General features: G+C 34.7%; 1 protein-coding gene across 1 annotated transcript; it reads right to left on the bottom strand.

The window, feature by feature from the left end:
* Positions 1–1028: 1028 nt before the first annotated feature.
* LOC142975684 (protein argonaute-2-like) lies at positions 1029–15875 on the bottom strand. Its single transcript, XM_076118675.1, has 22 exons — positions 15689–15875; positions 12596–13306; positions 12362–12492; positions 11851–12027; positions 10858–10946; positions 10500–10599; positions 9725–9845; positions 9258–9397; positions 8772–8941; positions 8193–8286; positions 7927–8031; positions 7548–7675; positions 7346–7457; positions 6237–6404; positions 5809–5913; positions 5387–5506; positions 4964–5053; positions 4553–4684; positions 4225–4334; positions 3771–3867; positions 3248–3450; positions 1029–2904 (listed from the first exon to the last, which is right to left on the bottom strand). Exons 1-22 carry the CDS (start codon positions 15699–15701, stop codon positions 2808–2810), a joined length of 3213 nt encoding a protein of 1070 aa, XP_075974790.1. The 5' UTR covers positions 15702–15875; the 3' UTR covers positions 1029–2807.
* Positions 15876–16313: the final 438 nt, after the last annotated feature.

The following is a 16313-nucleotide window of genomic DNA, read 5'->3' on the forward strand; positions in this document are numbered from 1 at the left end:
AAGTACTAGTAGAATATAATTTCCGTCATTAATACATACACATCTTGTTTTGTTATAGTAGCGAGTCTATCATCTATACTATGTATACTATAGTACGGCCGCTGATTAATTACCGATTTGACAGATTATTCTTTAAATTAATCGATATAACCTTGCACGAGCGTCACATCTGCGGAATGATTTGGAATACCTCTTTAATATAAAACTTTATGTCAAAATATCGGAATTAAGTAATTTTCCAATAAACACTGTTTCAAAACTTAAAATAGTTTGTAAATAATATGAAAACATTTATTTATTGTTCTTTGGCGCGCTTGTATAAAGTTACATGGTGCGGATTCGTGCGTCTTGTTTTCATAGTGATGTGCTTAATAGTATTCGGTCCGAATTCATTGGAATAGGTATCATTTTTATTTCAAGGAATATTGATGGAATATAGGAGTAAGGAATATGGATATTTATTTTATTTCATCAAGGATACTCCACCTAATGAAGAACTTGTGTCTTTAACTATTATTGGTTTTGTTTTTATTTAATTACACTCTATACTAGAATATTTAAAAACAAACTGATCCAAAATTATATTAGGGTTACTGGTTTAGTCACTTCACTAGTATTGTCAATTTGTCATGTGTCAAATCGGTAATAATTCAGCGGCCCTACTATAATATTATAAAGCTGAAGAGTTTGTTTGAAGGCGCTAATCTCGGGAACCACTGGTCCGATTTGAAAAATTCTTTCAGTGTTAGATAGCCCATTTATCGAGGAAGGCTATAGGGTATAAGTATATCATCACGCTACGACCAATAGGAGCAGAGTAACAGTGAAAAATGTTACAAAAACGGGGAAAATTATGATTATCTTAAGTGACGCAAGCGAAGTTGCGCGGGTCAGCTAGTATATTATATAACTACTTATCTGCCTTGGTCATATGTTTCACGCAACTGATCCAAGAAATCATATCATATTCTATGAAAAGCTGTAAGAAGTCAAACTTAATAGTAGGTACCTACTTTAAATAAAACACATTTTACCCTTAGATATTTATTTAAGACAGAATGTTACAATGTGTAATACAACTACAAAACACATAATTCATTACATAACAGAAAAGAAAAAAAGCAGACACCCTGTATAACAATCTTTTTGGAAAAGATTACAATTTTGAAATAAAAATATGGCCAATTATTTTTATACCAATTGGTAAGAATCAGGGCGGTTTAATGACATCTAGTAATAAAAAAAAACTAATAAAACGATGAGACAGATCTTTTGGCATAAATCTAGCTGCTGAAGTCAATTTTATCATGAGATCAGTTAAATTCCTACCACGTACACTGGCAAAACACACTGCCTGGACTCAAGGGCTCGACCTCTTTCTTGCCATAAACACATCTGATTACAAAACCCAGAATTTTGAAGGGGGTCATTTTCATATGCCAATAATACACATTTTGAATTTAAGACTCTTATGCTTAATACTTTATTTCAAATACTATAAAAATACAGTCCAAAAGTTCAGCCTCCCTTCCCACCCTAGCAACCATTTCCTCATTGAACCACTCATCATATTATTAGTTTCGTACAAAGACTTATCATCTAAGCTACATTTATAATCCAAAAATAGAGAATTGAAATTGGTTAACATGTTTATTTGAAACCTTTATATGATTATTTCTACTGATTTAAAATTTCTAAGTCTCCCCTGGTTTTGCTAATCGATCCCTTAAATATGTAAGGCAATATAAACCAAAATTATAACACATCGACACACGATTTCTTAATCTACTAATTTAGCTTGATTATTCGATCACAAATAATAAATGAGTACTTAATTAAATAAAATGATTTCAGAAAAAACTTAAATAAACTCATCATGTAAAGAACGGAGATATTTTTATGATTTTTTTGTCATTTTTTAAACCTTAATTTTAATTCGTGATAAATTAACGACAATGATTACTGAGAAAATAAGATGCCACGAAATGATCACGTGCAAAGTCGAGAATATTAAAAGAATTTTAGTTACAAATATTTTGTTAAGTTTTAATAGGTCCAAAAACTATTTCTATAGAGTAAGGTTATTAAACAGTGTGAACAAGATTATCAAATACTATATTATAATGTGTAAACTACAATAATGGTATATGTTTTGTAACTTAAGGACATCGCTCGAGTCGACACCGTTAATGAGTTGTCGTTCAGTTTAGAATTCTTAATCATGAAGCATTATTATGTAACACATAGGATCTTCAAATATACGCTTACGCTACGCTTCATAGAGGTAAACGAATAACTTCGTTGTGTTAAATCGTAATAATTATATTATTACGTCATTTACTAGTTTTTACTAGTAAATGACGTAATAATATAATTATGGGCAGCTGAAGCAGGAGTATTATATCGACACGATGTCCAAATTTGCAAAAACGACACACTCGCAAACTAAGTTATACTTTAACACACAACATTAAAAATTCTAAAAATATCGACAAGTCATCAACAGCCGTAATGAATGATGTCCTTCAATTCTTTCAAACATCTCATAGGCGGAACTAGGATCGTTTCGTGGCACCTACAATAAAATTTATACATAAATAGCCGGATCCACACCAAACGGTCCGCCGCGCTTCGATCGCGTGTGACTAAATAGCACTCGAGAGTGGCTGGTGGTAAAATGCCTCACACGATACAGTTCGTAGTTGAAGCGCAAGCTATCCCCGACCCATGATATCCGATCCTGGATTACGGATCACGAGGTCGCTGACAACAGACGGATCGTTTGTTGAGGATCCGGCTATTAACATTTAAACAAAGAACATGCGGCTGTATTGCAGCATTTTGTCGAGCACGTGTAGACGCTCGGGTTTCTTCTCCAACTCTTTGTTGTTGAACTTCTGACCGCTGTAACAAGAAAATTATGTGTCAAGTAATTTGAATCCAGTGTAATATCAAAGCTACTACTTTCAAGTTAAAATTCTGTGTGATTTGTACCCATAAATTAAACCACGTAACACACAACTTTTATTAAGATTTTTATAACACATAATTACTAGGAGTAAGGACTAAACCTAAGACAACCAAGCTACTATTAAGAACAATTTGGATCTGTATGGCTTACTGTCCAAGTTTCGCTTACTAGCTTATTTTACAATATTATTGATTGCAGAAACATTTTAATTAGAATAGTAGAAAAAGAGACTGCAAATTACTAACATAAGTCAAAAATAAATAAACGTATACGTACTGCGTAAGCGAGCGAGCCCGCAGACACGCGAGATGCGCGTAGTACGTCGGTGTGGGGTACGACACCGAGCGCATGCACCGGGAGTACAAGTGGCACAGGTAGTACGTCAGCTGCTCCACCTCGTCGTCCGGGATGCGACCGTCGTTGCACACCGCGTGGTACCGCGTAGGACGAGCCGTGCCCTTCAACGCTTGGTGGGAAACCTGTATAAAAAAATACGTTATTATATAATTTTGTTATCGCCTTCGGATATAACAGGCGTGATTTTATGAATGTGCCTTCTAAATAAAGGTTAATTCGATTATATTAATTCGTTTATACATAGGTGATAGTTTGTTGTCTCTGGAATATTAATTTTAATCTCTTTAGTTTCTTACATCTACATTTAACTATTGCTATAGTTAACATGGCTCAGGCTAACTTTGCATCAACTGTATTTTGTTACGAACACCCAAGTTGTAGGAGTATACCTGAACATGCGTGCACGGATGTATACGTAGCTTTGATGTAAAGTTATACTAACCAAATAGAAGTCCAGTTCTGACGCGTGCACAATGTCAGTGTCCACGACCGTTCCCGGTTCGACGTTGTATTGGCTGTTCTCGCCCCTGTTGAAGAATCTATAACAAAACAAAAGATATATTAAAATGTATTATTCCGAATAAAGCATATTCCATAACAATGATGTATGTATTGCGGCCAAATACCCAAACGACACTCAATTTGAAGACCTAATTTTCATGTTATCGCTATTTTTTTTAATTAGTGTTGAAGTTGTAGATATAACCTTTTTTAACCCAATACTATCCTGCTGTTGGGCAAGGCTCTCCTCCCGGAATTTAAGGGAGGGGTTAGGCCGCGAGTCTACCAAGCTGGCCAAGTGCGAGTTGGCGACTTGAATGCGCTCAAAAAATGCATAATTTTAAGCATCACTTAAAATTGAGTGTTATTTGAGTATTTGGCCTATAATCTCTTACCTCGTATGATGTCTCTTTTGTACAAGTAAGAACAGAATCTCAGGTTTTCTAGTACTGCCTGCCATGCGCCTGTAAGCGGCGTGGACGGCTGCTAGCTCGCTGTTCATTACCTGTTTATAATCAATTACAATTAAAGATTTTCACATCTTTAAGAAAAGCTGCTAGAAAGGTAAATATATTCACTCATTATAACATCGTTAAAATTAAAGGAAACAACAACAACAGCAAAAATGTCGCTGAAAAACGAGACCTTTATGCTTTGCTTTTATCTAGGCTTAACAACTCTTCCCTGAGCAATAAGAAAGATTTATTATACTGTACAACATACCTGAACGAACTGTCCCTCAGATACACCATCGCGGAATACGAATATTTTGTGCGGCAATTGATTCATATTCCGTTCTTTGTACACCTTCAAGTGATCGAACATCATGTCTTCGAACTCGACAATCATCTCTTTCTGCAAAAACAAAAATTATATAAATATACTATTACTTTATATTTATTTTCCTTGTGTTGTCATCGCGTCACAATGAATTGTTTAAGATGATATTTGTGTTAAGGCTGCCTGTCTACCAGAAAAGAGCGAGAAAGCGAAAAACCCTAAGTCGCCAACAGGATTGAACCATTGAAGAAAAACGGAGATTTTTTGCGACATTATTGTTTAATATACCGACATGTCTCCGCTCCGGTGGGAAGACAGTCGCTGTAATAGTAGAGATAAAACTGTAAATCTTACCTTTGGCGTTTGTACACTCAGTTCAATGTTGTACATGTAACACCTTGAATCAATGGATGCTGTAACAGCTGCGATACTGGGCACGTTGGACTGTAACAAACAAAATATTTCAAACTTACAATATTTCAAAGAAATGCTTAGGTGCTGCTTACATTCGTCAGTTATCCTCTAAAATTCTAGTTACTGTTTATTTAATTTTTTGGCTACCGAAAAAGAACTTAAATTACGGTTGAATCAATTCTTCGTCGTCACGGCAAATACTAAATTGGTCTGAAGAGCGACATTGTCAATATATTACCGTCTGTTCCTGACTAGCAGATAATACCTAGACTTGCTAAATTTCTCCACAAAGTTGTAATATCGGTCGCAAAAGCTACAAATAATACATAATAATATAGTATGTTTAAACGTTGTATAGTGTACCTGTTCAGGGGAAGGATGTGTGACGTCAGCTCCCACAATCATAACTCCGCCATCTTTAAGACATCTCGGCATGGTCTTGTCTCCCAAGGCCTGGTTGATACCCATCAGTTTTGAGTTTACCTGCAAAAAACGGCTTTTGTTAAACCATGTTTCAATACATCTAGCAGAATATCTTTAAACAAAATGGCTAGTGACTTTCAAGCAAACTTTATATTAGTGTGTCTTTCTTGCAACTTCAAACTTTAGACGTCGTTAACGTTAGTGTGTCTTTCTGTCTTTAGATTAGTCCGGACTATTATTGAGAATATGCTAATTTAAATTAGAAAATATACAGAAACAGTCCTTTGCCCGACCGGGAAACGAACCCAAAACCTCGTGATCAGAAGTAACATATATTAAGACGCTTTCAATTATATATTTACCTTCAGTAGGATATTCTTAGCGGTCATCATGTTCATGCGTCGTGTGGTTGCCTCCTTCACACACTGGGTAAGTATGCCAATTTCTCGCTCAGCCATCTGCTTAACCTGATAAAAATAATGTCGTTTTAACAAGACTTATAAGTAGAAAAGATTCAACACACAAATCCGATTAATGGGCGATTCATTTTGAAAACCTTAAGTCCACCACGCTGGCAAGTACGTGTTGGGGACTTTGCTTGTCCTCAAGAAATGCGAAAACTTTTAAGCATACAAGATCTCATCACGATATTTGTGATTTCGTTACTACTTATATTCATAAGCTGTGAAACTAGTCGTCAAACTCGTCAGGATTAGATATAGGTTCATAATGTTAGAAAAATTATGGTGATTAACTATTTTACGTCTAATATTTTAAACTGTTTACTTACTCGGTGATAGTGGTCGCGTCCCCGGGTGGAGACTACGACGAATATGAATCGGATGCCACGATCAAGAGCGCCACGAAGTAGGTTACTTAAACTCATCAATTTAACGTCGAACTTCTTACAAGTAGGTTCAGCAATGTTCATGCCCATTTGTTTTCCGGTACTTATGAGCTGAAAATAAATTGCTAAATAAATATACGTACCAAATTAATTACTAATAAGTACGCAAGCAACAAAATATTGCATTGGAAAAGCAAGTCAGAATTTAACGAAATTGAGGGAAAGGATTCATTCTTTGAATGAAAATTTAATTAAACAATTTTTCTAATCCAAATAATTTTACTGATCGTATGCAAAGGCGAACGGCAGGTTTATATGAAGAATTCGTACAGCTTATAAAATGTCATGTTTAGGTTTACTTTTTGTTTTAATTGGTAGCTAATATGATAGACAAGCTTATTTTAAATTCTTATATTTTTAAAAGTTGGGAGGTAAAAGTTATGTCCATTTTTAGAAGCCCCGATAGTTCGCTAAATTGCTCTGATGCTGTCAAAACCACAATTCAAAACAACAGCAAATTGGCGGATGCGTAGACGTCAGACGAAAAGTGACGTCTCATGAGATTTTCTTTTTCTTTAGTTGTCAACAAATATAAGCCATGGACCAAAAATTATTATTTAAATAAACAAATGCTTTCTAATTAATCCGGACTTCTAAAAATAATACTCCCAAATAAAAATAAGTGACTTAGTCCCCTTAATAAGTGGTACAAATTCTGTTACGAAACAACACAAACTTTAAGCTGTACGAATTCTGCCGATCTCCTTTAAGTTCAAGATGCCGTTTAATTAATGCAATGTAAGTACGTTGATAATGTGGTGATCTCTGGAGGAGGCCTTCACCCGTAGAGGGGTCCAGGTGGCATTAGACTAAAGGATACTCAATTACTCAATGATAAACTAACATGCCCTGTACACATGCCAAATGGAATAATAAAGGTTTTTTATTTATTTATTTTATTAAGTACGTTGATAATGTGCACGTGCACGCAGTTATGCACGCAATCACAGTAATGTTTAGACTTTTGTTTTTGTAGTACTATAGACACTTACCATTTGAATGACGTTATCGAAATCATTTCGAGGGTCAGTTTCTAGGCCAATGAAGCCCCAAGACAATAAAGCTTCGGGTTTCAGTAATCCATTGGCTTGCCACATACCCTTTCTGTAAAACGTTAATCATTTATTTTCTACCTCTTTTAAATGGATAATGATGTCAGAATATATTAGTTGTCATATTATACAGATATGGTACCTGGGTACTGTGTTACCACGGCCCACATCCAACAAAGGCGGTTCCAAAACCCTAGCATTTACTTGATAGAATTTGTCCGAGATCTCCAGGCCGAACCTCTTGAAGTCTCTATTGGTAGAGTATTTCATCTGTAATATATGTCCATAAGTATAAATTTTATGACGTGATATTTATTCTATTCAATTTATTACAACATTGACATTACAAATAATAAGTAAATAAAAATTATAATAAATAGAATTAAATCTGATATAATTCATTTTTAATGAGTTGGTATGGGAACGACGGAATCCAAAATCCCATGGGAATGGGATCAACAGGATAAAGTTTTTCTTATACCCACGCGTCGAAAAGTAGTTGGTTTATAAAATTCACTTACGCTGGATATCACTTCAGTGATTTTCCTTAGACGTTTGTCAGGAGGAGTGGCAGCTTCTCTCACCATTTTCGACACTTGAGTCTCGTTGAGCTGTCTGGCCAAAGGCTAAAAAACATTTTAATGTTTTAATTCACTTTATCCAGTTTATCGCTTTATTATATGATATTGATTACTGTAGGACTATTAGAGCATTAATGGCCGTATTTGACTTAAACATTATCAACTAAATTTGTAATTGAATTAATATTAAAATAATAATAAAATACCTGTCCATATGCAATTTCCAGCAGCTCCATTGGGAAGTAAATGCTTTTCTCTTTAGGTCCCACCCACACACAATTCAGGTGAGGGTACTTGATGCTAAAACGAGAATATTAAGTCAGGTTGATATCTAAATACAAAGAGGCTACGAATGACAAGAAATATAATGTAATGTAAAAAGGCTGACCGGTTTATTTAACAAAACAGACTAATCAGTTTATTTAACAAAGGGCTAGTTACACGACTTACGAATGAATGAGGTCTAAAACCAAGCTTTATAGTCTAGAAGACCCTGAAACCTTAATCTTTTTAAGCAGTATAATTTTATTTTCTTTTTATAATTATTAAATAGCTAACTTTTTATTAAAGTATGTCATTGCCTGTATTTATCAACTGTAGCCGATCAATGTACGGAATTCTACTCTGAGAAACGCTGTCGACATCCAAACCATCTTTGTGCTGCAGAATAGCACGAATAGCCTTTCTTTTCGTGCGATTTATAATTTAAGAAGTACACATTCACTAAGGGAAAATTCATAAAGGCATATTTGACTTAATAGTATTGTACTTCAATCTATACTTACTGGTATTTTTTCTCCTTCGCAAAGTATTCACCAACAGTAATCTGACGTTGCTTGCCGTCGGGTTCGTTGAGTAAGAACTTCACCTTCCCCGGCGGGTCCACTAGGCCGTTGCAAATGTATTCACGTTTCTGACCCGAACTTGGGCAGTCACCTACCAAAGTTGCTACCACCTAGAACAAAATGACTTTACTTAGGCCATTTCAAACGTGCGAACTAAGTCATGTCATTTTCTCGGAGTCTCTCGCTCGCACTTACACACTCTCCTATTCCTGACATTATTTTTATTATGACATAGTTCGCACGTTTGTAATGGCCATATTATAGCATGAAATCTGAACATTTTTGACATTTCTCCTTTCATTAAAATAATGTGAAAATATTATTTTTTTTTCGTTTTCAGATATTTAACACTGAAACATTTTCTTTATTTTTTAACTGATAATAAAAATAGGCTGAGTAACCCTAGCGAGAAGATTACATATTTACCTTAAGACCTCTGATGAAATGCATAAAGTTATCAACTTCGAAACTGCGCTGATTCTCGATATTAGAGTGTGGGTCCAGTCGAAAATCTTTTACCAAAGACTCGATCATGGTTTGATGTTTCGGAAATCCTTTGTGGGCAACTGTGATGACAATACATTAGTTACATCTTTGTAATGTAAAGGTAAAATTATAGTAATACACTATAATGCAACAGAAAAGTAGTTGCATTAGTTTAAGTATACGAAATGTGCCAAATAGAATTCATTATGCTCATAAATAAAAAAGGAAATTTTGTTGTATAAATTAATTTTAATATTGTTTAACTTTCTATTGTAAGTCTCCCCATATGAGAAGAAGGCGTGACTTTATGTATATATTGTGTATTGTTAAAAATGCCACATACTTATTTTATTTCTATAATTTTTTTGTTTTGGTAGTTTGCGAAAGGTAAGAAACATGTAATGTACCGTCTATATTGATGAAAGCTTTGCTTGTAAATATAGCCGATTGGAACAACCCCGTCCACATCTCGTAGCCGTGCCCTAAATCAATAGGATCCATGGGACGCCTGAAGAACTGACGACCGGCCTAAAAACACAGTAAAATTGTAAGGAAACGAGTTGAATGAACGTAAGAGGATTCAAATTACACAAAAGACTTAAGTTCAAAAATGTATAAAAAATGTTTTTATTTCATTTAATTATAAGGTACCTATTCCAGGCATTACATTTCACTGGATATTCTAAAATCAAAATCAAATCATTTATTCATATAGGTCAAATGTTGACACTTATGATAGTCAATGATACAGAGAGTGAATTTACCGCCAGTTCGGAAGGTAGGGCCAATGAGAAGAGCTGGCAAGAAACTCCAGGCCACTCTTTTTAATCGCCAATTAATTTTAACAATCTTTCCATTAGATATAAATCTTTGATGATGTAAGGAGCTGCTACCAAAACTACCGATTACACATAGGTCATAATATTAATAAATTAAATCAATATAAAGTTCTAAATATAATACGGAAGAGCGTAAACTATGGTACACGTTCTTTGCCTCCGCAAACAACGTGTACGATAGTTTACGCTCTGTGTGGTATACGTAACTATTCTCCACAGAATAGTTACGTTATACCACACCGTTCGCTAACACATCAAAATTCGCATATTGAAGAAATATATAACAGCTGAGTTAGGTCTATAAAAAACACAATACATTTTATATTAATGGGATATTCCCTACCTTTACGTAAGATTCGAGAGTGCCCTGTCTGAGTATAACATCAATGCACTGGACCTCTTCAGTGGGATGCATGATGGACGCGCCACCTTCGGCCATATACCTATAATAATAAAAGTTCTAAATCCTTTCTACCCAAATAAAACATAATTTATTATCATAGAGCAAGCACGAATTGAGATGGAGGAGTTGGAATAGGGATATCTACAAAATTAAATGATCAATGCAGACGGAGCCACGTGAACAAGCTAGCTTACGATAATTTAAAAAACTCAACCTATTTATTCCTAATAAGATATAACTGTATCAAAACTCGGCATGTGTAGTTATTGCTGCTTGTAGAAAACCAATATACACTTACCGCTTTATTTTATCCAACTCGACGACGCCTGTAGCTTTAATAGAGACCTCAAACCGAATTGTCCTTCCATTGCTATCTTCCATATCAACCTAAAACAATAAAAAATTAAATACTCAAATATATTTTTTTGAAGCAAATATTTAGTTAGTTGTAACAGTCACAGGAATAATCTTCCGAAACAATTTGTCGATTTTTGTAAGTAAGTTAATAATAATCTTGAAGTACCGCGATTCTGTACAACTATCGAGTATCGACTATCGACTCGCTATCGAAAAATTTTGTATGAAAAATTGATCAGCGCCCCTAGCGGATTTTTGCAACAACTATGTTCTTCAATGGCGCCATTTTCCAACAAACATTAAAACAAAATCAAATTTAATAAATTATTTTATTTGCTGGAGCGCACTTAGGAGCAATTCGAAATTCGAATTTCGAAATAAAACATTCTTTCCATTTTTAATTTTAATAAATTATTTAAATATTCTACATTAGATGATTTTATGAAGACGAGGCCAACGAGGCTGAAAAGGTATTGTCTCCTTTGCCTGCTTCAACTTAGAAAAAAAAAGACGCTGATTCTTTTTTTGTGGTGAAAATGTTTCGTTGAACAACATTAATTATGATATTTTTATATTATTGATTTATTTTTACTAATACCGTTTAAAGTAGACTATAATTATTATTTATGAGAATAATACCTTTCATGATTATTTTTTATCCACTATAGAATGTATTTAAAATTAGTTTATACACAATTATTACCAATAAAATTTTATTTAAAGAACAAATTTTCAGAACTAAACTTTTTCTCACTTTAAATGTCAAGTTTTCGATACTCGATAGCTCGCGATTCTCTGCCGGATTGCTGCCGGTTTCCTAACGAGTAGCTCGATAGGAATGTATGGTACTCGATAGCGTGACGTTAGTATCGAATTTACAGAATCGAGGTACAGATGACTGGCCATATTATGAAAAATACATCGTTTTACTTACCGTAGTGTTGAAACGTTCAGTTGCTGGTACATTTCGTAGTGGACGTAGGGAGTAGCAATTCTTCGTCTGATCAAATGCAAGTAACTCGTCTGGGTAAAATTCGTCTTTCACCTTCTTAAACACCATTGGTATCATTTTCTTTGGTCTATCTGGCGTAAAGGAAACGTCATAACGCGACTGAAAAAAAAAGGGCATTCAAACCACCGCATTTCTAGCTGGCACTTAAATAAAATATAAAACAAGACAGGCAGAATACATTGTGGGAACTATTAATCAATATACCAATGGACACAAAGTACAATCAGATCTGAAATATTTATCAATGTATCATATAAATATTTGATGTACGTGAGAATCGAACCAGAACCCCTACGAGTGCATCAATGATAACGTCACTTGCGTCTTATAATATGAGAAAGATAATGATATTCGCATACCAAAAATGTATAGTCCACATTTAGCAAACATTAGCTACTTACTAATGTTTAAAAGTAGTAAATATTTCACTTACTATATTCAAAGACTTGAAGGTCATTTCCAGATAATTGGTCAGAACAGTCAAGTTTCTACCACCAACAGACCTACCCGGCACTTTAGACGGTATTTTATACCGGCACACAACATTGTCTTGAGAATATTCACCTATAACAATTATAAAACATGTGTTATATTCGTTGATGTTTACATGTCTAAAATTCTAACGATATTGTATGCCATCTTACTTTTAGGTTAAAGTTATTGTTACCTGTTGGTCTTGGATTCGTTGGTCTCATCATAGTGGGCTGAGGTCTTGACTGGGCGTGTTGCTGCGGCTGCTGGGGAAATTGAGGTGTAGACGGAGACGTATGGAACGCCGGGGGAGCAGCTCGCGGTGCGCCGGCGGTTGGTCTACCCCTGCCTCTTCCCCAAGCTCCCGCAGGCACGTGACCTTGCTCAGAAGGTGTAGAACGAACGAAACCAGGTGGGAATGTAGAAGACGGCTGCATTTGCTTCAAACTGTGGCCAGGGGATGGTGAAGATATCTGAGGCGGTGAGGAAACTTGAGATGGTGTGGACATTTGGGATGGTGAAGAAAGCTGCTCCGGAGAAGAGATTTGACGAGATGCATCCGCTGCATCTGTCTTTTTCCTCTTAGGTTTCTTTTTCTTTGGGCCTCCCAAACCTAAACCTTCGAATTCTTCAGTGATTTCCTCCGACTTCTCTGCCTCAGCCTTACGCGTTTCTGGCGCCGGAGCTGGTGGTTCGGTATGTTCTCTGGAGGAACTTGGGCCATGACTAGTTGAAGTCGTAAGTAGTTGTTGTAAAGCCTCCTGCTTCTGTTTCTTCTTCTGTTTACGCCTGCTGCCAGCGCCAAGTTCAAGGCCTTCCTCTTCCTCTTGAACAGTTGGCTCGGTTATATCAGATTGTGATGGAGTCTCCTCCCTGTGAGACTCTGATTTGTGTCCTTTCTTTCTACCTGCAGAAAAAATGTAGATCATGTAATATATTCATATGTAGGTATATTAAAGTAATAAATGAATAACTAATACATTCATACTTAATTATTGGTTTTCATATGTGGTACATATTACTTTTAATAAATTCAAATAATTGCAAGTTTTTGACCACAGAGTAATGATGCCACATGTGCTGATTTGCTCTCAACAATTCTTAACTAATGACAACAGCCTGCATTTAGCTATACTGTCAGGCTTAGTTTAAATATATATGCAAAAAAATAGAATATGTATGAGTATTTAAAAGCCTATATACCCTTTTCTCACAAAAATTGCAGACAGATTACAACTAGCTAGGATTACAATCTCTTATAGCCTGACATATTATTAGAAACAAATTTATATGATATGCATTTAAAGATTTTACCATCCATTGCTGTCTTCGGGATGCAAGACATTGCAAAATATTCACGATAACTAAGAGAGACACCATTCACTTGTCATTCTAATTAGAATAATGATGACATTTTGTATTTTCAGCACAGATAATATAATGTACATTATAATTCCCACTATAAATTCTTTAAACAGGTGTTAAAGTGTGTTGGAAGGTGGTTTCAAATTGCAAACAGTGTTGAAATTGTTGTTATACTGAGATCGGGTAACAAATTGTGTAAAATGATTCTTCTCACTTTCGAGGCATAATTAAAATATTATTGACTGGTTAGTAAGGTGTGAAGAGTGCACAATTTTGAATATAATTTTGAGCTGTTTTATATTGTATTGTAAATAATCTGCATTATTGCATCATGTAGCTATAGTTATTGCGCAATAGTATTATTGTTGCCTGTAATTTACTAAGGTCTTTGACAGTCCTTAACAGTAGTATGGAGTTTGAAAGTCTGACAACCAGTTTTTCCAAAGGGTATTGTGTTATAACCCAGGTAACTGGTTTATGGAGATCCTTTAGGCAATAGCTTCATTTAAAATACTGGTATAGCGAGCTGTATCCAGAGACTGGAAGCCAACTCAAACATTGTTGTAAGAAACACAAGGCTGATAGATAGCCATTATTGTCTATAGTTTGGTTTGAAGGTATATTTCTACAGCACACGGGATTAAAGGTACAATCAACGTGGCCAGATAGGACTCAAGTGTCAGCTAGGCTTTACAGTGAATACTTTACATTTTTTATTCACTCTTCTAAATGAAAGTTATTACTTTGCAATGCAATATAATGATCACATAAAAAGAAAGTTTCGGGTTGGATGGATCTCTGTATTCATATTATAATAACATACCTATCATATTTTGATCTTAATCTAAGCCAATGTTACTGTGTGTTCTTGTTTACCAATGTTGTATGTAGGTTTATGAAAAGGGGGAATCCCCTACAGGGAGAAAATCTACTGCTGTGCCAATAAATATATTTAAAAATAGACAAAAAATATAGACTATGTTTTCATTTGTTATTTTTCAATATGAGTCACAGTGAGCAAAATCCTGCTTACTACCTATCTGGACTATATTCTGCTTTCTAGAATTAACTGTACTCTTGTTTTACAGGCAAATGACAACTTGCATAAACTGCTAGTGTAATTAGTTGTGTAGCAATAGCAAGCGAACAACACTTATCTTTATTACTTAAAAAGTCCAAAATACACGCTCAGACGGGATAGATAATATAGGACCACAACCTATCAACAACGTCTTTCCTAAATGGTTTTAGAAATTAATTTGTGGTATGCATCATAAAATTATATTCAGCAGCATTATTATGCTCAAAGCAGCTGGTCTGCAGCTAGATCATTATTATTACTATTTCTAATCTGTGATGATTTGATGAATAAAAGTTTGCACTGCATAATTTATTATGCCATGGCAAACAGTCCACAAAAATATTAATATATTTATTTGATTCAATAGTTAATAATTTTCTTTTTAAAATTAAATAAAAATATAGTAGATTTATAGCTTATTTATTATTTAAATGATGAAATAGTTATTTGTTTACTTTAATTCCAAAATGTTGTGAACTGCACTAAAATTGTGCAACACAGTAAATATTAAGGTTTACAGGTAATAAGCACCAATAAATATCAGAATTAGTGTTAGCATAAATTTCAAACATGATAATATATTACTATCGCTTATTTCAGAATAATAAACAACAATAATGACCTCCATGACCAGTTGCGAAGAAAATCAATACTCATCAACTATTTATTTATTAGCAGACACGGCCATTTTATGTTAGAAATATTAATACATTTGCATAGATTTACGATAGTTTTCGACAAAACAAAACTAGCGATAAGTCCATTTGTTTGTATTCGCAAGCATAACAATAAAGACTGTAAATGATTGAATATTACGAGGAGTAATAATTCAAAGATACTTACCGCCCTTCGGCATTTTTCAATCTGCCTTCGGCACGCTCGCTTTATCTTAATCTGTATTTTAGCTTAGAATTTATAACGTTAAAATCCTTCACATCTATTAATTTCGCAAAAATCTTTATTCACGACTGCAATCCAAATCGTATAGAGTAACCAACCAAATCTCACCAATGAATGAAAGGAGAGTGTTAACTAGGGATGTTCCATGACCGATGAAAACCCCTAAAAATCGATACAGAACTGATAAAGGCGCGCCATTGCAAATGGCTGTCGCTTAAAATTTCGACGCTGAAAAGAATCTTAATCCCACATACAACTATGACAAACATATAATAATAATACAATAACGATATTTTTTATTGGAAGCTGTTCTCAGATATCAAAAATATTCAAATGGGACAGTACAAAATCATTGTTGTCACAAAAGCCAACACAGGTATAGGTACAAGTGTAAAATAGCACACATCCTGTACCCGAGCGCATGTGCATATGGAACGAAAATGCACTCGCAGGAATGTGAGCAAGGGCGTGATGGTACAATATTATTATAATCAATACTGGCAACTATGTCACTTACTTTGCTTGCACTGAGGCCTTTTTGACCCGAAGCGCAAATCTTATTCAAATA

The sequence above is a fragment of the Anticarsia gemmatalis genome, chromosome 9 (genome assembly GCF_050436995.1).
Source record: "Anticarsia gemmatalis isolate Benzon Research Colony breed Stoneville strain chromosome 9, ilAntGemm2 primary, whole genome shotgun sequence".
In the NCBI taxonomy this organism is placed as follows: Eukaryota; Metazoa; Arthropoda; class Insecta; order Lepidoptera; family Erebidae; genus Anticarsia; species Anticarsia gemmatalis.